The following is an 18233-nucleotide window of genomic DNA, read 5'->3' on the forward strand; positions in this document are numbered from 1 at the left end:
TCATCATCATCACCTTCACCATCACCATCTTCATCACCATCATCATCACCTCCATCATCATCATCAGCATCCCCACCATCACCATCATCAATATCATCATCATGATCATCACCTTCATCATCATCACCATCAGTATCATCATCATTATCACCATCACCAAAATCATCATCATCACCACCACCATCATCACCATCATCATCATCATCATCACCACCATTAACACCACCATCATCACCATCACCTTCAATATCATTACCATCACCATCATCATCATCATCACCACGACCACCATCACCATCACCATCATTATCACTACCATCATCATCAGAATCACCATCACCACCATCATCACCTTCATTATCATCACCATCAGTATCATCATCATCATCATCATCACATCACCATCATCAGCATCCCCACCATCACCATCATCATCATCATCATCATCATCACCATCACCATCATCATCACCACCATCATCATCATCACCATCTTCATCACCATCATCATCATCAGCATCCCCACCATCACCATCATCATCATCACATCATCATCATCATCACCTTCATCATCATCACCATCAGTATCATCATCACCATCAGTATCATCATCATTATCACCATCACCAAAATCATCATCATCACCACCACCATCATCACCATCATCATCATCACCATCATCATCATCATCATCATCATTACCACCACCACCATCATCATCATCATCACCACCATTGTCATCATCATCATCATCATCATCATCATCATCATCATCATCATCATCACCATCATCATCATCATCATCATCTTCATCATCACCATCATCATCATCATCATCATGATTCAATGAAAAGTAGGGCAAAGAGGAGGAGAGTGGGCCAACTAAGTCCAGCACACATAATCCTTGTAGGCTGCTCTGTACGCCACACAGGATTAAACCCACGGGAACACATCAGCCAAATTGGCCGGCCGCAATGTTGCCTTCAGCGACAGGTTAATTCTCAAACAAGTCTCCTGCTTTAATCCTTTTTGTTTCTTTAATTAGGAATTAGACATTGTTTCACTGGAGCCTAAATATAACCTGACTGCTGATGTTACAGTTATGATGCAGTACAGTTTACATGTGATAAACGTGAAAACGAATCTCACTAATTATATATGTATATATATATATATATTTTTTTTAAATATATTTTTATTTTATTTACAAAGTCTTTACGGAGTCGTTACAAAGAGTCTTTACAGAGTTGTTAGAGTCTTTACAGAGTCGTTATAGAGAGTCGTTACAGAGTCTTTACAGGGTCTATACAGAATCTTTACAGAGTCGTTACAGAGACTCTTTAGAGTGTCTTTACAGAAAGTCTTTACAGAGTCTGTACAGAGTTGTTACAGAGTTGTTACAGTCATTACAGAGTCTTTACAGAGATTATGTACAGAGTCTTTACAGAAAGTCTTTACAGAGTCGTTACAGAGATTATTTACAGAGTTGTTAGAGTCTTTACAAAGTTGTTATAGAGAGTTGTTACAGAGTCTTTACAGAGTCGTTACAAAGAGTCTTTACAGAGTCGTTATAGAGAGTCGTTACAGGGTCTTTACAGTCTTTACAAAGAGTCGTTAGAGATTCTTTACACAGAGTCTTTACAGAGAGTCTGTACAGAGTCTTTACAAAGAGTCGTTACAGAGACTATTTACAGAGTGTCTTTACAGAAAGTCTTCACAGAGTCTTTACAGAGTCGTTACAGAGTCGTTACAAAGAGTCATTACAGAGTCTTTACAGATTATTTACAGAGTCTGTACAGAGTCTTTACAAATAGTAATTGCAGAGTCTACACAGTCTATACAGTCTTTAAAGAGTATGTACAGAGTCTTTACAGAGTTGTTACAGACTTGTTACAGAGTCTTTACAGAGAGTCTTTACAGAGAGTCTGTACAGATTAATTACAGGGTCTTTACAGAGTCGTTACAGAGTCTGTACAACCTGTACAGAGTCGTTACAAAGTCATTACAGAATCTTTAGAGAGTCGTTACAGAGTCGTTACAGAGAGTCTGTACAGAGTCTTTACAAAGAGTCGTTACAGAGTCTTTACACAGGGTCTTTACAGAGTCTTTACAGATTCTTCAGTCTTTACAGAGTATTTACAGTCTTTACAGATAGTCTATACAGACTCTTTACAGAGTTGTTACAGAGTTGTTACAGTCATTAGAGTCTTTACAAATAGTCATTACAGAGTCTTTATAGAGAGTCTTTACAGAGTCTGTACAGAGTCGTTACATAGTCTTTAGAGTCTTTACAGAAAGTTTTTACACAGAGTCTGTACAGAGTTGTTACAGTCATTAGAGTCTTTACAAATAGTCATTACAGAGTCTTTACAGAGACATTACAGAGTCGTTACAGAGTCTTTACAGAGAATCTTTACAGAGTCTGTACAGAGTCGTTACAGAGAGTCTTTACAGAGAGTTGTTACAGAGTCTTTACAGAGAGTTTGAACTGCCAATCAAGTTTTTGAATTGACCTGTTATTGGCCTCGTATGTTTAGAAACAGGAAGTGTGTTTACTTACACACAGGAAAGTTCCTCTTGTTTCAGGTCATGTTACCTGAAGACATCAGCTCCACCAGGCTGAATCCTAACGTTAGACTTTTTCAGATAAAACCAGCTTTAGCCACAGAGTTTCTTTCGCATGTCTTTCTTCTACTGTAAATGAATAATTTCTTTCTTATCCCAGTCATTAATAATGAAAGCAGCAGTGGAGTCTGTGGTTTCTCACATCTCACTTTGCTAAAACAACTGAACGTGTTTTTCTACCTTCTGGAAGGTTGAAATGAAACGTCACTGAAGGATCTTCTAAGAAGTGCTCCCAGTCTTTCTAATACAGTCCACTGATAACTGTCCAATGTTCTGTGGTGGAGCTGCTCGGCTGATGGATGACACAGTTGCAGCAGAGACTGATTAAGCAGATGTTACATGGACTAAATCCTCTGATCTCCAGAGGACAGATAATATGCTTCAGTGGATTTATGTTTTCCTAAAACTTCTGCTTCAGTGGACTCACAGTGTCACTGTCTCGTTGGGGAGAATGCATGGAGGCCTTTTACCTTTGGGGGGATATAATGTGGACCATGGGTAATGTGGATAATGGGGATTGTGACCAAATCTGGGTGGTAACTAAATCTCTGATTCCCAGACTCATAACTCTGTTTATCATCTTATTATTTACAGAGACTGTTGCTGAGGGTTATTAAAGTGAAAGGCTGAATTTAACATCAAAGATTTAAGCCATTAGGAGCTAAGTGTGCTGTGTGTGTGTGTGTGTGTGTGTGTGTGTGTGTGTGTGTGTGTGTGTGTGTGTGTGTGTGTGTGTGTGTGTGTGTGTGTGTGTGTGTGTGTGTGTCATAGAGAAGATGTCAGCAGTGAACACGTGTTCAAATGTCTCTTTGTCATGCTGTCTCTGAACTCACTGACTGCATGAAGACTGAACCTCAGTGACATGTGGAATATGTTCCACAAAACAACAACCATCACGTTCCTCAGTAGAGAAGATGATGTGATGATAGAAAATTATATTGTTTTATTCATTGTAGTAGAGTGTGGTGGACGACAGTAAAGTCAACCTGACTGTACTTCAGATTTAAAATGAGAATAATAGATGATGGAGGTTACCATCAGAGACAGTTAAGAGAATTAAGATACATGTATTGAAAAAAAATCTAAAATAATTATTTTTATCTATCTTATCTTATGTATACGTATTTGTAATTTTTTTCATATTGTGTGCAGCTTTTTTGTGTTTCTATGTTGCTGTGACGACTACATTTCTCCACTGTGGGATTAATAAAGTGTAAATCTACTGTTCCTGCCGAGCTGCTGCAGTCGGCCCTCTGATGGGACGGTGGCTCTCTGCCATGCCAGCACACATCCTCTGAACAAGTTCACATCCCTACTTTGGAGGAGCCACTACGGGCCAGTGGAGAAGTGGGTCATGAGCTGTTTTGATGCTCGATGTTTTCTGTCACTGCTCCCAGAGGCGAAAGAGCCACTACTAACACTGAATATTGATTGGCTTAGATGACTCACTTCCACTGAGAAATGTCAGCGAAGGCCACTGAGGCCAGCCGGGCTTCTTTCCAGGAACACAAACAGAAAGGAAGACCAATGTCGTCTTCAATTAGCTCAAACAAGAGTTTTAAGGTCAAAGTGAAATTTTAATTCTCCTCACTTCTGCTGTAAGAAATATCAGTTGTGATAATAAGACAGATATGGAATTATAAAACATACTGGCCATATCTGTGGAAACAGCTCGGTACAAAGTCGACTGACAGCAGAGGACGAACGTTGCTATGGGAACCAGAGGTCAGGTTCCATGGTGCAGTAGACAGGAGGGAGCGAGCTAAAGTTAGCTGTCCTAGTTCTTTGGTCCAGACTAGTTATGAGTTTATGAGTGCTGATAGAAGAGAGTTGTTGTCACGACAACAGACGATGCTTTAAATCTGGGTTTTGCTGCAGGGAAGCTCCAGATTGTAAAAGGTGGATGAACCCGACACAGAAGATCTCTACAGACAGAACCGATAGAGTCTCACATTCAAGATGTCCACATTTGGAAGATTGTCCTCAGTGATGGAGCTGAATAATGGACAGACACATGATGATGTCACAGGGAAGCTGACCTTTGACCTTTAGGATATAAAATGTCATCATGTTATCCTGTCAAACTTAGTGTGAAATTTTGTCATAAATCCTAATAAACACTCCTCCTCCTGGAGAATCTGTTTCAGGAGAATGTTTCAGACGGCTGTAGCCTTCATTAAAACACTCCAACCGTCTTTACATCCGTCCTCACGACAGGACTCCGTCCTCATGGCAGGACTCTGTCCTCACGGCAGGACTCCGTCCTCAGAGTGACTCCATCCTCACGGCAGGACTCCGTCCTCAGAGCGTCCTCAGCAGGACTATGTCCTCACAGCAGGACTCCATCCTCAGAGCAGGACTCCATCCTCACGACAGGACTCCGTCCTCAGGGTTAGGGTTCCTGTCCTCTTATTTGGACCAGACGTGCCACCTGTCCTCTTATTTGGACCACACACTTGAGAGTAGGACATGTTCAGAGGACGGGTTTCTGGCAGAGGATGGAGATCAGGATGCTCCAGAATTATTCAGGCATATGGACCCATTTAAAACAGCAGCAGGGCTTACAGTGCTACAAAATGACACTGATTGGCTGTGAAAGATTTCAACCAGTTTCCAGCCCTGCAGCCATCCCTCATCACTGCAGCAGCCTTTTCTCTGGTTATGGCAAACAATCAACTGGCCACCATTATAACCATTATTATAGTCATTATTACCACCATTATAACCACCATTAGGTTAGGTTAGGTTAGGTAGTTACTTTATTAATCCCCGAGGGGATTTTTTTTTTGCTACAGCAGCATACAGAAGCAATAGATAGTAATAGAACAATAGAAAAGCAATAAAATAGCAGTAAAATAGCAGTAAAAACTATAAAATGTAAATATAAAATATAAAATGCACAGTATATACAGTATATACAGTACAGTATATATCTATATATATTATATACAAACAACCAAGAAACACAGTCAACAGTGTTATTGTTATGTGATGGATTTTGCCAGAGGTGAGTTATTGAAAAGTCTAATTGCGGTCGGCAGGAATGATCTCCTTTACCAGGAATGATCTCCTGTATCTGTCCTTGTGACAGCGGAGCTGGAGGAGTCTTTTGGAGAAAGTGCTCCGCTGTCCCTGCAGCAGGTGGAGAGGGTGGTCAGGATTATCCAATATGGATAATAGTTTGATCAGCATCCTCCTCTCCACCACCTTTTCCAGACTATCCAGATTGTAGCCAATGATGGAGCCGGCCTTCTTAACCAGTTTGTTAAGTCTGTTGGTGTCACCGGCTCCAATGCTGCTCCCCCAGCAGACCCCAGCGAAGTACAAAGCACTGGCCACAACAGACTGGTAGAACATCTCCAACATCTTGCTGCACACATTGAAGGATCGAAGTTTCCTCAAGAAAAAGTGTCGACTCATCACCTTCTTGTAGACAGCGTTGATGTTGGTCTTCCAGTTCAGTCTGTTGTCATGGAGACACCCAGGTGCTTGTACTCCTCAACTATGTCCACCTCCACTCCCAGAACTCTCAGCGGTTGTGGAGCCCTCGTCTTCCTCCTGAAGTCGACCACCATCTCTCTGGTCTTGGCCACGTTCAGGAGCAGGTGATTTCTTCCCGCCCACTCCACAAAGTCCTCCACTACTGCCCTGTACTCCTCCTCCCGTCCATCCCTTATACACCGTCCACTGCAGAGTCATCAGAGAACTTCTGCAGATGGCAGGACTCTGAGTTGTACTGGAAGTCAGTGGTGTATAAGGTGAACAGGAAGGGGGACAGAACAGTTCCCTGAGGAGCTCCAGTACCACTGACCACCGTATCAGACAGCACACTGCCCAGACGGACAAACTGTGGTCTGCCTGTCAGGTAGTCAGTGATTCAGGAGACGGTGGACGTGTCCACCCCCACCACCCGCAGCTTCTCCCTCAGCAGCAGTGGTTGGATGGTGTTGAATGCACTGGAGAAATCAAAGAAAGTGATTCTCACAGAGTCACCGGTTCCATCCAGGTGAGACTGAGCTTGTTGCAGCAGGTAGATGATGTCATCGTCCACTCCCACATGAGGCTGGTACGCAAATTGCAGCGGGTCCAGTGAAGATTTCACCAGCAGCCTGAGGTGGGCCAAGACCAGCCTCTCCAGCACCTTCATCACATGAGATGTGAGGGCAACTGGTCGGTAGTCGTTGAGGCCAGATGGAGTCGTCTTCTTCGGTACAGGAACCAGGCAGGACGTCTTCCACAGCACCAGGACTTCCTCCTGCTTCAGGCTCAGGTTGAAGAGGTGTTGTAGGACCTCAGTCAGCTGGACGGCGCAGGTCTTCAGGTCTTCAGGACCCCGGGGCTGATGCCGTCAGGCCCTGCAGCCTTGCGCTGGTGGAGTCTCTCCAGCTGTCTCCTAACCTGGCCAGTCATCACAGAGAGGAGTGTGGGAGGGGGGGGGGTCTAGGTGTCGATGGAGGAAGAGCCCTTTGAGATTGAGGGCTCTATGCAGTTCATCAGGGGGGCAGAGGGGGGAGGGGGGAGGCAGCAGAGGTGTTTGGGAGGTGTAAGGTGGGGAGGAGACAGATGAGGGCGGTGAACTAAACCTGTTGAAGAAACAGTTTAGCTCATTGGACCTCTCCAGGTTCCCCCTGATTGTTCCTCTCCAGGTTCCCCCTGGTTGTCTCTCTCTCCCCTTGAACCCAGTAATCTCCTTCATACCGGTCCACACCTCCCTCACGTTGTTCTACTGGAGTTTGGCCTCCAGCTTCCCCCTGTAGGAGTCCTTGCACTCCCTCATCTTCTCCTTCAGGTGGCGCTGCACTCTCCTGAGCTCCTCCCTGTCCCCAGACCTGAAGGCTGCTTTCTTCTTATTAAGAAGAACTGTCAGGTCACTGGTGATCCATGGCTTATTGTTGGGGAAGCAGTGTACAGTCCGGGATGGTACGGTGGTGTGTTCACAGAATTTAATGTATTCTGTGATACAACATGATGCTGTTGATGTCCTCCCCATGTGGTCCACACAGTACATCCCAGTCCATGGACTCAAAGCAGTCCTGCAGGGCATCTTTAGCCTCCTGTGTCCACCTCCTCACAGTCCTGGTGGTTACAGGCTGCCTCTGCACCAGGGGGACATACCTGGGAGTCAGCAGGACCAGGCTGTGGTCTGATCTACCAAGGGGGGGGAAGGGCAGCAGTACTGTATGCATCCATGGCATTAGCATACAGGAAGTCCAGAGTTTTATTGTTCCGGGTGGGGCAGTTCACATACTGGTGCAAAGTTGGCAGTACTTTATCCAGACTGGTGTGATTAAAGTCTCCAGCAACTAACAAAAATGCACCGGGATGTTGAGTCTGAAGTTTGGACACAGTGGAGTAGATGGTGTCCACTGCTGCCTCTACGTCAGCTGATGGAGGAACGTACACAGCGATAACAATGGTGGACGTGAACTCCCTCGGTAAATAATACAGGCGCATCCCCACGGCTAGAAGTTCAATGTCCGGGCTACAGAAACGTTCCTTCACACACACGTGGTCGGGATTGCACCACCTCTCATTCACATAGACTGCAATCCCTCCACCTTTCTTCTTGCCGCTCCGAACAACGTCTCCGTCCGCCCGAACGGTCCTGAAGCCGGGTACGGCCGCGCTGTGGTCCGGGAAATGTGAGTGCAGCCATGTCTCGGTGAAACACATGATGCTGCACTTCCGGTATTCCTGCTGGGTCTTTACCAGCGCGCCGAGGTCGTCCGTCTTGTTGGCCAACGAACTCACGTTCCCCATTAAAATCTCCGGTACCGCTGGTTTATATTTCCTCCTTTCCGCCTTCAGCTTAGCTCCAGCTCTGTAACCCCGACGTCTTCTCCGAAGTTCAATGGGGATCTCAGGCCTCAGGCCTCTCAGCAGCAGCAGAGGCCTACTCAGCGCGATCAGCTGATCACGAGAGTAAACAACAACAATGCCCCCAGCCAGAAACGTGGAAAAATTACGGTCCATTGTCTGACCGTTAACTTAACACACATGAAGAGAAGAAAACAACAACTCCGAAGAGAGGAGAAAGGCTTAAAAATACTATAATACAAAACATACTCGGGGGGGAGCTGCTGTAACAGGCTGCCGCTAGCGCGGCACCATTTTATCTATTATAACCATCATTATAGTCATTATAACCACCATTATAACCGTCATTATAGTCATTATAACCACCATTATAACTGTCATTATAGTCATTATAACCACCATTATAACCATCATTATAGTCATTATAACCACCATTATAACCATCATTATAATCATTATAATCTCCATTATATCCACCCTTATAACAATCATTATTACCATCACTATAACCATAATTATAATCATTATAACCGCCATTATAACCATTGTGAGGATTCCTGTCTGATCCTAGTGTGTTTCTCTCGATTTGTGTCCCTGATCACCTCTCCTCATATGTGCCTGTCTGTTTGTTATTGTTTGCCACGTGCTTGTGTTTTGTTTTGTGTTCCTCACAGTATCCTCTTCCAAGCCCTGCCCTCTGACTCACCGTTCTCCGTCAGCACAGCTGTGCCTCATCTCTGTGATCACCCCGCTGGATACAAATACCCTCGTCTCCCATCTGCTCTTCGTCAGTCCGTCCATTAACCTACCCGACATCCCGTCCCAAAAGTCTGTCCGCCTCCTTGCCTGAGATCCCGGTTCTGACTCCCTGTCTGTTTCCTGTTTCCTGCCATTCAGTGTCGAGCCACGGGCATTCACCTGAACGAAGAAGATCACAGATCGTTCCACAGAGATCATCTGCTGCAATCTTGGCAATCCTGTGTCGAGCTTCGAGCGTCACACAGTCGACCCTGCCTTTCCGTCCAGTGTCGAGCCTCGTGTGTCACCTGTACGAAGAAACCTTCCAGTTCGTTCCTCGGAGATTTTGTTTTTTGCCTGGAGGCAATAAAAGAACCCTGGTTTGAGAAGGAATTCTGCTGTCCTGTGTCTGCGTTTGGGTCCGTTTACAACACTACATCGTAACAGAACAGACTGACCAGTATGGACCCAGCAGCTGCACTAGGATCCCCTCCTGCAGATTCCCTGCAGAGGGCGATCACAAACCCAGGGGTTCTTCTTGGACAGCATCACCATCTGGTACACGACCTACTGGGAGCACAACAAGCCATCGGATCACAGTTGGCCGAGATCAGCAGCTTGGTGCAGGGACTCGCTCAGCCCCGCCCCGCCTCCTGAGAACCGACAGCTGAGGATTCAGCACCTGCCCGCAATGTCAGGATTTCTGTCTGCTCCTACTGTTTGCTCCTCTGTTTTGTCCCCAATCACCTCTCCTCATGTTTTCTGCCATTCCCCTGTCTGTTTGTTATTGTGTCCCCATGTGTTCTGTGTCCTCCTCTCCCCGCCTCCTGTCACCTCCCATGGCTACGCCCGTCACCGGTCTCAGCAGCTGCCACCACTCTCCCCAAATCACCACCTGCAGGTGGCTCATTTCCCTGATCACCTCCCCGGACTATATGTACCCTGCCCCTGCAGTCATCTAGTGTCGGTCCATACTGCTAGATACTGCTAGTCACTGCCAGTCACCCGTCTGTCTGTTCCCACTCCCGCTCCTGCTCCCAGTACCGGTACCCTGTTTCTGCTTCTAGTCCATGCGATCAGTCAGTGCTCCCAATCTCAGCTGATCGCTGAAGCTAAGCAGGGTGGGACCTGGTTAGTACTTGGATGGGAGACCACCTGGGAGTACCAGGTGCTGAAGAGTCACCAGTCAGAGCTTCCCGGTCACTCCAGTACCAGAGTCTGTTGCCGCTCGCTGTGGAGGACCTCGGGATTCCCCCAGCACAGCCTGGCCTCTGGTGAGAGTTGGTGGATTTTCCCTCATGACTCAGGAATCAGACATTGACTTTAGGTACCGGCCTGTGTTGAACAATAAAGACTGTTTTTGAACTATATCCTGCCTGTCACCTGAGTCTGTGTGCCTGCGTTTGGGTCCAGAAACACCTCACCTACTACAGACAATGTTTGTGTTCAACCAGCAGCCCCGCATGTATGCCTCAGACAATTCTCGGATTGCATACTTGACCAGGCTGCTACGGGCTGATCTCTACTTCCGTACCCCAGTTTCCGGCGCCACTTCACCAATATAACCCAGAACGCCAGCCCTCGCCGGGCCCAGGATCTTCTCTGCAGACTCGGGAGGAGCCGATGCAGCTGGGACAGTTTCACCTATACCGGGAGGAGAGAGAGCAGCGCCTCCGGTCCGGGGCCTGCCTGTATTGTGGCAAGCTGGGACATCGCATCCCCGTCTGTCCGGTGAGGCCAAAAAGAGAGAGCTCGCCAGTAAGAGCGACTCCACAAGATTTCCCCATCCCAAGTCCCGTCTGACACTCCCTGCTTGCCTATGCCTGCCATCCGGTCCCTTACCTGTCATGGTCCTCGTCGACTCCGGAGCAGAGCAGAACTTTCTGGACACCACGTTCACCATTATTCACGGGATTCCTGTGGAGGAACTGGATGGGAGTTCGCTGATCCGGATTACACATCGGACTCAACCCATTCCCCTGCTCGTGTCGGGGAACCACCGACATGAGCTTCGATTCTATGTCTTCCCGACGCCCCAGACGCCTGTGGTCCTGGGCCACCCCTGGCTCAGAGACCACAACCCCCAGATTGACTGGCCGGGAGGAAGAGTCACCGGATGGAGTCCCGCATGTCACTTCAGATGCCTCAAGTCGGCTAGTCCCCGGCCGACCCCCTCTTCCTGTACCCCTGTTCCCGGATCCGACCTCTCCTCCGTCCCCAAGGACTACACTGACTTACGTGAGGCGTTCAGTAAGGAGCGAGCCCTTTCACTACTGCCCCACAGACCATACGACTGCGCCATTGAGCTGCTTCATGGCGCAACACTACCCACCAGTCGCTTGTACCGCCTCTCCTGTCCAGAACGCAAGGTCTTGGAGACCTATATCACGGACTCTCTCGCTGCTGGAATTATCCGTCCGTCATTCTCCCTGGTGGGGGAAGGTTTTTTTTTCGTCTCCAAGAAAGACAAGAGTCTTCGTCTGTGTATCGACTATCGAGGATTAAATCAGATCACCACCAAGAACAAGTACCCCCTGCCCCTGCTCAACTCAGTCTTTGAGTCCCTGACCGGGGCCACCATTTTTACAAAACTGAATCTACGGAATGCTTACCACCTGGTCCGTATCTGGGAACACCCCCCTGGGACACTTTGAATACCTGGTCATGCCATTTGGCTTGACTAACGCCCCCGCTGTATTTCAGGCCCTTGTCAATGACGTTCTCAGAGACTTTCTAAACCAATTTGTGTTTGTCTGCCTTGATGACATCCTGATCTACTCCCCCAACCCACAAGAACATTGCCACCACGTTCGCCAGGTCCTGCAACGCCTGCTTGAGAATCAGTTGTTTGTAAAAGCCGAGAAATGCGAGTTTCATGTCCCATCGGTACAATTCCTGGGCTTCATTATCAAGGAGGGACAGCTTCGCAAAGACCCCGAGAAGGTTAGGGTGGTCACGGAGTGGCCAGTTCCCTCGAACCGTAAGAAACTACAGCAATTCCTAGGGTTAGCCAACTTCTACCGGCGTTTCATACGAAACTACAGTCAGATAACCACCCCCTTGACCAGGCTCACCTCATCAAAGGTGGACTTCGCCTGGATTCCCGAAGCCGACAGAGCCTTTTCCACACTAAAGGAGCGGTTCGCTTCAGCCCCCATTCTGGTTCAGCCCGACGAGAATCGGCAGTTTATCGTCAAGGTGGGCGCCTCAGACACTGGCATAGGAGCCGTGCTGTCACAACGCTCTGCCTCCGACGCCAAGCCACCGCCCGTGTGCCTTCTTCTCCCGTCAACTCTCCCCGGCTGAGAGCAACTACGATGTGGGCAACCGTGAGCTACTGGCTGTCAAACTAGCCCTGGAGGAGTGGAGGCATTGGCTGGAGGGAGCTGCCCAACCCTTCATTGTCTGGACCGACCACCGGAACCTGGAGTACATTCACACTGCCAGACGCCTGAACTCCCGCCAGGCCTGCTGGGCCCTCTGCTTCGCAGGATTCAACTTCACCATCACCTACCGCCCTGGTCACAAAAACACCAAGCCTGACTCTCTATCCCGCCAGTTCTCCCCCGATGAGGGGGACCCTTCCCCCGACACCATTATCCCTCCTCCTCACGTTCTTGGTGCACTCACCTGGGAGATAGAGTCTGCAGTTTGGGAGGCTCAGCTCATCCATCCAGGAGATGGTCCTCCCGGTCGCCTGTTTGTGCCCCTGTCTGTCCATTCCCGTGTCCTGTAATGGGCTCATGACTCTCCAGTCACCCGGGGATACGACGGACAATCAACTGGCTCTCTGGTTTCTTCTGGTGGCCCACCCTCGACAACGACACCCACACCTACGTGCTAGCGTGTGCCACCTGCACCCGCAACAAGGCCTCTCACAGACCCCCCCGCCAGACTGTTACGACCTCTGCCCATTCCCCAGCGACCTTGGTCGCACATCGCCTTGGACTTCATTACCGGATTTACCCCATCTGAGAACAAAACGGTCATTCTGACTATAGCGGCCCATTTTATCCCCCTGACTAAGCTACCTTCAGCCCGGGAGACAGCGGACCTAATGGTCCAACACGTGTTCCGACCCCACGGCATCCCAGCCGACATTGTGTCCGACCGAGGGCCCCAGTTCACATCTCAGGTGTGGAAGGCATTTTGCCACACCCTCGGTGCCACAGCGAGCCTCTCCTCTGGTTTCCATCCTCAAACCAATGGACAGATGGAGAGGCTCAACCAAGAACTTGAAGCCATGCTCCGTTGCGTGACCGCAGCCAACCCATCTTCCTGGAGCCGCCACCTCCCATGGGTGGAATATGCTCACAATAGCCACACCTCGGCTGCAACCGGATTATCCCCATTCGAGGCCTCCATAGGCTACCAGCCTCCACTGTTCCCCAGCCAGGAGACCGAGGTGGCTGTCCCCTTGGTTCAATATCAGTTTCGCCGGTGTAGGACAGTCTGGAAAGAGACCCGGGCTTCTCTTTTGCGGTCATCTGCCCAGAACAAAAGCCTGGCTGATCGCCGCCACACACCTGCTCCTACTTACCTCCCCAGCCAACAGGTCTGGCTCTCCACCAAGGGCATTCCCCTTTGGACAGAATCAAAGAAACTCTCACCCCGGTACATTGGCCCGTTCCCCATCATATCCGTCATTAACCCAGTCATAGTCAAACTCAAGCTCCCTCAGTATATGAGAATTCACCCAGTGTTTCACATTTCCCTGCTTAAACCTGTACACTCCAGTCCTCTGAACCCTCCGGCCGATTTACAAAGTTCTTCATGACCAGGTTCCATCTTATCTCAGAGATCTTATAGAACCACATCATCCTGACAGATCTTATGAAACCACGTCATCCTGACAGATCTCATAGAACCACGTCATCCTGACAGATCTTATGAAACCACGTCATCCTGACAGATCTTATAGAACCACATCATCCTGAAAGATCTCATAGAACCACATCATCCTGACAGATCTCATAGAACCACATCATCCTGACAGATCTTATAGAACCACATCATCCTGACAGATCTTATGAAACCACGTCATCCTGACAGATCTTATAGAACCACATCATCCTGAAAGATCTCATAGAACCACATCATCCTGACAGATCTTATAGAACCACATCATCCTGAAAGATCTTATAGAACCACATCATCCTGACAGAGATCTCATAGAACCACATCACAGAACCACAGAAGATAGACATCTCTCTTTTAGCCTGCTTGTGGTTCCCTCTGGTTTTAAGGTTCCACTCAAAACTTTCCTTTTTGATAAAGTTTATAGTTGGAGCTGCTCAGGTGAACCTGAACCATCCTGCAGTTCTGCTGTTATACACCGAGGCTTCTGGGGGACCTCCCATGATGCACTGGGCTTCTTCCCTCTCACTCTTTCACTCTCTATAACTTATATCTCACCATCACATCTCATTAACTTAATATTTTTCTCTCCCATAGTTTCTTCTTCTTATCTGTTATCTCCATTCAGTTCCTTCGCTCGGATAGTTTCTGTTCTTTCTTTTTCAGATGTCCCGTCATGAAGCTGCATGTCATCATCATCAGCACCATTATCATCAACATCAACATCAACATCATCATCATCACCATCATTATCATCACCATCATCAACATCATCATCATCACCATCATCATCATCATCATCATCATCATCATTATCATCATCATCACCATCACCATCGTTATCATCACCACCGCCATCATCATCACCATCATTATCATCACCATCATCAACATCATCATCATCACCATCATCACCATCATCATCATCATCATCATCATCATTACCATCATCATGATCATCATCACGGTCATCATCACCATCAACAACATCACCACCATCATCATCATCATCACCATCATCATCATCATCATTGCAATCATCACCATCATCATCACCATCGCCATCATCACCATCATCATCATCATCATTATCACCATCATCAACATCACCATCATCATCATCATTACCATCATCATTATCATCATCACGGTCATCATCATCATCATCATCATCATCATCACCATCACCATCATCATCATCATCATCATCCTCATCATTACAGTCATCATCATCATCAGCAGCAGCAGCAGCACCATTATCATCAACATCATCATCACTATCGTTATCATCACCATCATCACCATCATCATCATCATCACCACCATCATCATCATCATCATCATTATCATCATCACCATCATTATCATCACCACCACCATCATCATCACCGTCATTATCATCACCATCATCAACATCATCATTACCATCATCACCATCATCATCATTATCATCATCACACAAACATTTAATTCAAGCAGACCTCCTGGATGTATTTGGGAAGTATATTTCCTGATAAAGGGTGACATGGAGGAGTGTGCACACCTGTCCTACACCTGCAGGAGTCTTTATGAGGTTCATGTCTATGTTTATTTGTTGTAATTATGTGTGATTCAGTCAGTGATTTTACTGTTAATACAAAGATGACTGTTTGGTATTTATTAATACAGAATAACATGAACCACCACAACAAACCAAACTTAACTAACTAACTCTGACAAACCATGACAAACCCTGACTAACCCTGACTAACTCTGACTAACCCTAACTAATCTAGACTAACCATAAGTAACCCTGACTAGCCATAACTAACTCTGACTAACCCTAACTAATCCAGACTAACGATAAGTAACCATAACTAACCCTAGCTAATCCAGACTAACCACAAGTAACCATAAGTAACCATAACTAACTCTGAATAGCCCTAGCTAATCCAGACTAGCCATAAGTAACCCTGACTAACCGTAACTAATCCACACTAACCATAAGTAACCATGACTAACCATAACTAACTCTGACTAACCCTAGCTAATCCAGACTTGCCATAAGTAACCCTGACTAACCATAACTAACACTGACTAACCCTAACTAATCCTGACTAACTCTGACTAACTCTGACTAATCCTGCCTAACCCTAACTAACCAAAAGTAACCCTAACAAACTCTGACTAATCCTGAGTAACTCATACGAACACTGACTAACCATAACTAACTCGGACTAACCCTGACTAACTCTAACTAACCATGACTAACCCTGACTAACCCTAACTAATCCTGACTATCTTTAATAGAGTGATGGATCAGTTCAGTCCAACTCGTTGGTTCTGTTGTCTAAATTTCAGACTAACATGAGATGATGTCAACACTAACATGTCATACATGACTGAATATTGTTTAATGACAACCTTCATCAGGACTGATGATGATGATGATGATGATGATGATGATGATGATGATGAGGTGTGATGTCATGGTTCAGACTTCTGACACTCTTTCAAGTGTTGCAGGTGAAGTCATGTGACCTGGTGACTGACTGACAGCAGGTCAGCAGCTCCAACACTTCACAAACAATCAACAACATTTCTAATTCATGTACCACACAGTTTATTTTATAATCATTATTATGATTATAATCATTACTATTATGAATAATGATATTATTATTATTATTATTATTATTATTATTTAATTCAGGGTTAAATCACTCATGGACGTGTCCCACATTTTCTGGACTCTACCTCCTCTGTGCCTCATGATGATGATGATGATGATGAATAAGATGACGAAGGTCAGGGTTCAGTGTAAAATCACATCGGACTCCATCAGAGTTTCTCTGACTTTATGATCTCTGACTGACACTCCGCGATATTTTACAGAATATTAACCACATGTTGCAGAGACAGACAGCTCAGTGTGTAAACAATAAGATTATAATAAATAATATTAATACAGGAGGCAGCGGACCGACCTGACCGTGATGTCAGATAAAAACTAAAAGCTGTTTAAATCCAGTCTAACGCACTAACATGTCTACAGCTCCGCACCGAGCCTCCACAGAGTCCCTGCACACCCAGACAGCAGCCCGGTGGTCCCTCCCGGTTTAAAACGCGGTTTAAACACAGCTAGTCCGGTCTAAACACATTTAGTCCGGTGTAAACCCGGAGCTCTGCCGTCCTTCACCCCGTCCACCATTCCCACTGAGCGATGTGAACCCGGTTTACCTTCCACAGCCCACACCGACGGCAGCACCCACACGAAGTACAGGATATCCATCATCACGGCCATGTTTCACTGTAAAGATCCAGAGCGTCCGGTGGCGGGAACCGACTAACGATTCATTCAGAGACCGAGCATCCTCCTCCTCATCCTCAGCATCCTCCTCATCCTCAGCAGCAGCAGCAGCAGCGGAGGGATAAAGGCTGACGAGCTGTTGCTCAGGCCACTTTGGGTGAAACCAAACGGAGGGGGCGGGAACACCGGAAAACCACCGACCACCGGCACCCTGCTACGCCGTGGACCGGATCTTCGTGGAGCTGTTCTCTGAAAAAACATCACAGACTCTGTTGCTGCCACTCAAATAACCACAGTTACTATCACAGTTAATATGACAGTTATTATCATAGTTATTATCACAGTTATTATCAGTTATTATCACAGTTATTATCACGGTTACTATCACAGTTACTATGACAGTTATTATCAGTTATTATCATAGTTATTTTCACGGTTATGATCACAGTTATTATCAGTTATTATCACAGTTATTATTAGTTATTATCACAGTTATTATCAGTTATTATCACAGTTATTATCACGGTTATTATTAGTTAATATCACATTTATTATCACGGTTATGATCACGGTTATGATCAGTTATTGTCACAGTTATTATCACAGTTATTATCAGTTATGATCACAGTTATTATCAATTATTATCACAGTTATTATCACATTTATTATCACGGTTATGATCATGGTTATTATCAATTATTATCACAGTTATTATCACAGTCATTATCGGTTATTATCACATTTATTATCACAGTTATGATCACAGTTATTATCACAGACATTATCAGTTGTTATTACAGTTATTATCATGGTTATTATCACATTTATTATCCCAGTTATTATCAGTTAATATCACAGTTATTATCGGTTATTATCATAGTTATTATCACAGTTATGATCACGGTTAT

General features: G+C 46.2%; 1 protein-coding gene across 4 annotated transcripts in view; it reads right to left on the reverse strand.

Moving 5' to 3' along the window:
- Positions 1-17514, reverse strand: part of LOC138637219 (ephrin type-B receptor 2-like) — a 50835-nt gene extending 33321 nt beyond the window's left edge. For 3 of the 4 annotated variants that reach the window (XM_069725738.1, XM_069725736.1, XM_069725735.1), the window contains exon 1: positions 17256-17514. In XM_069725738.1, the coding sequence (XP_069581839.1) occupies positions 17256-17319 (64 nt within the window). In that variant the 5' untranslated portion in view covers positions 17320-17514. The remainder of the gene's footprint in view (positions 1-17255) is intronic. The other variant, XM_069725737.1, reaches the window with a different exon arrangement.
- Between the last annotated feature and the right edge of the window lie 719 nt (positions 17515-18233).

The sequence above is a fragment of the Brachyistius frenatus genome, unplaced genomic scaffold (genome assembly GCF_029030835.1).
Source record: "Brachyistius frenatus isolate BFR_SWC_R1_liver_20210118 unplaced genomic scaffold, ASM2903083v1 Contig_443, whole genome shotgun sequence".
NCBI lineage: Eukaryota > Metazoa > Chordata > Actinopteri > Embiotocidae > Brachyistius > Brachyistius frenatus.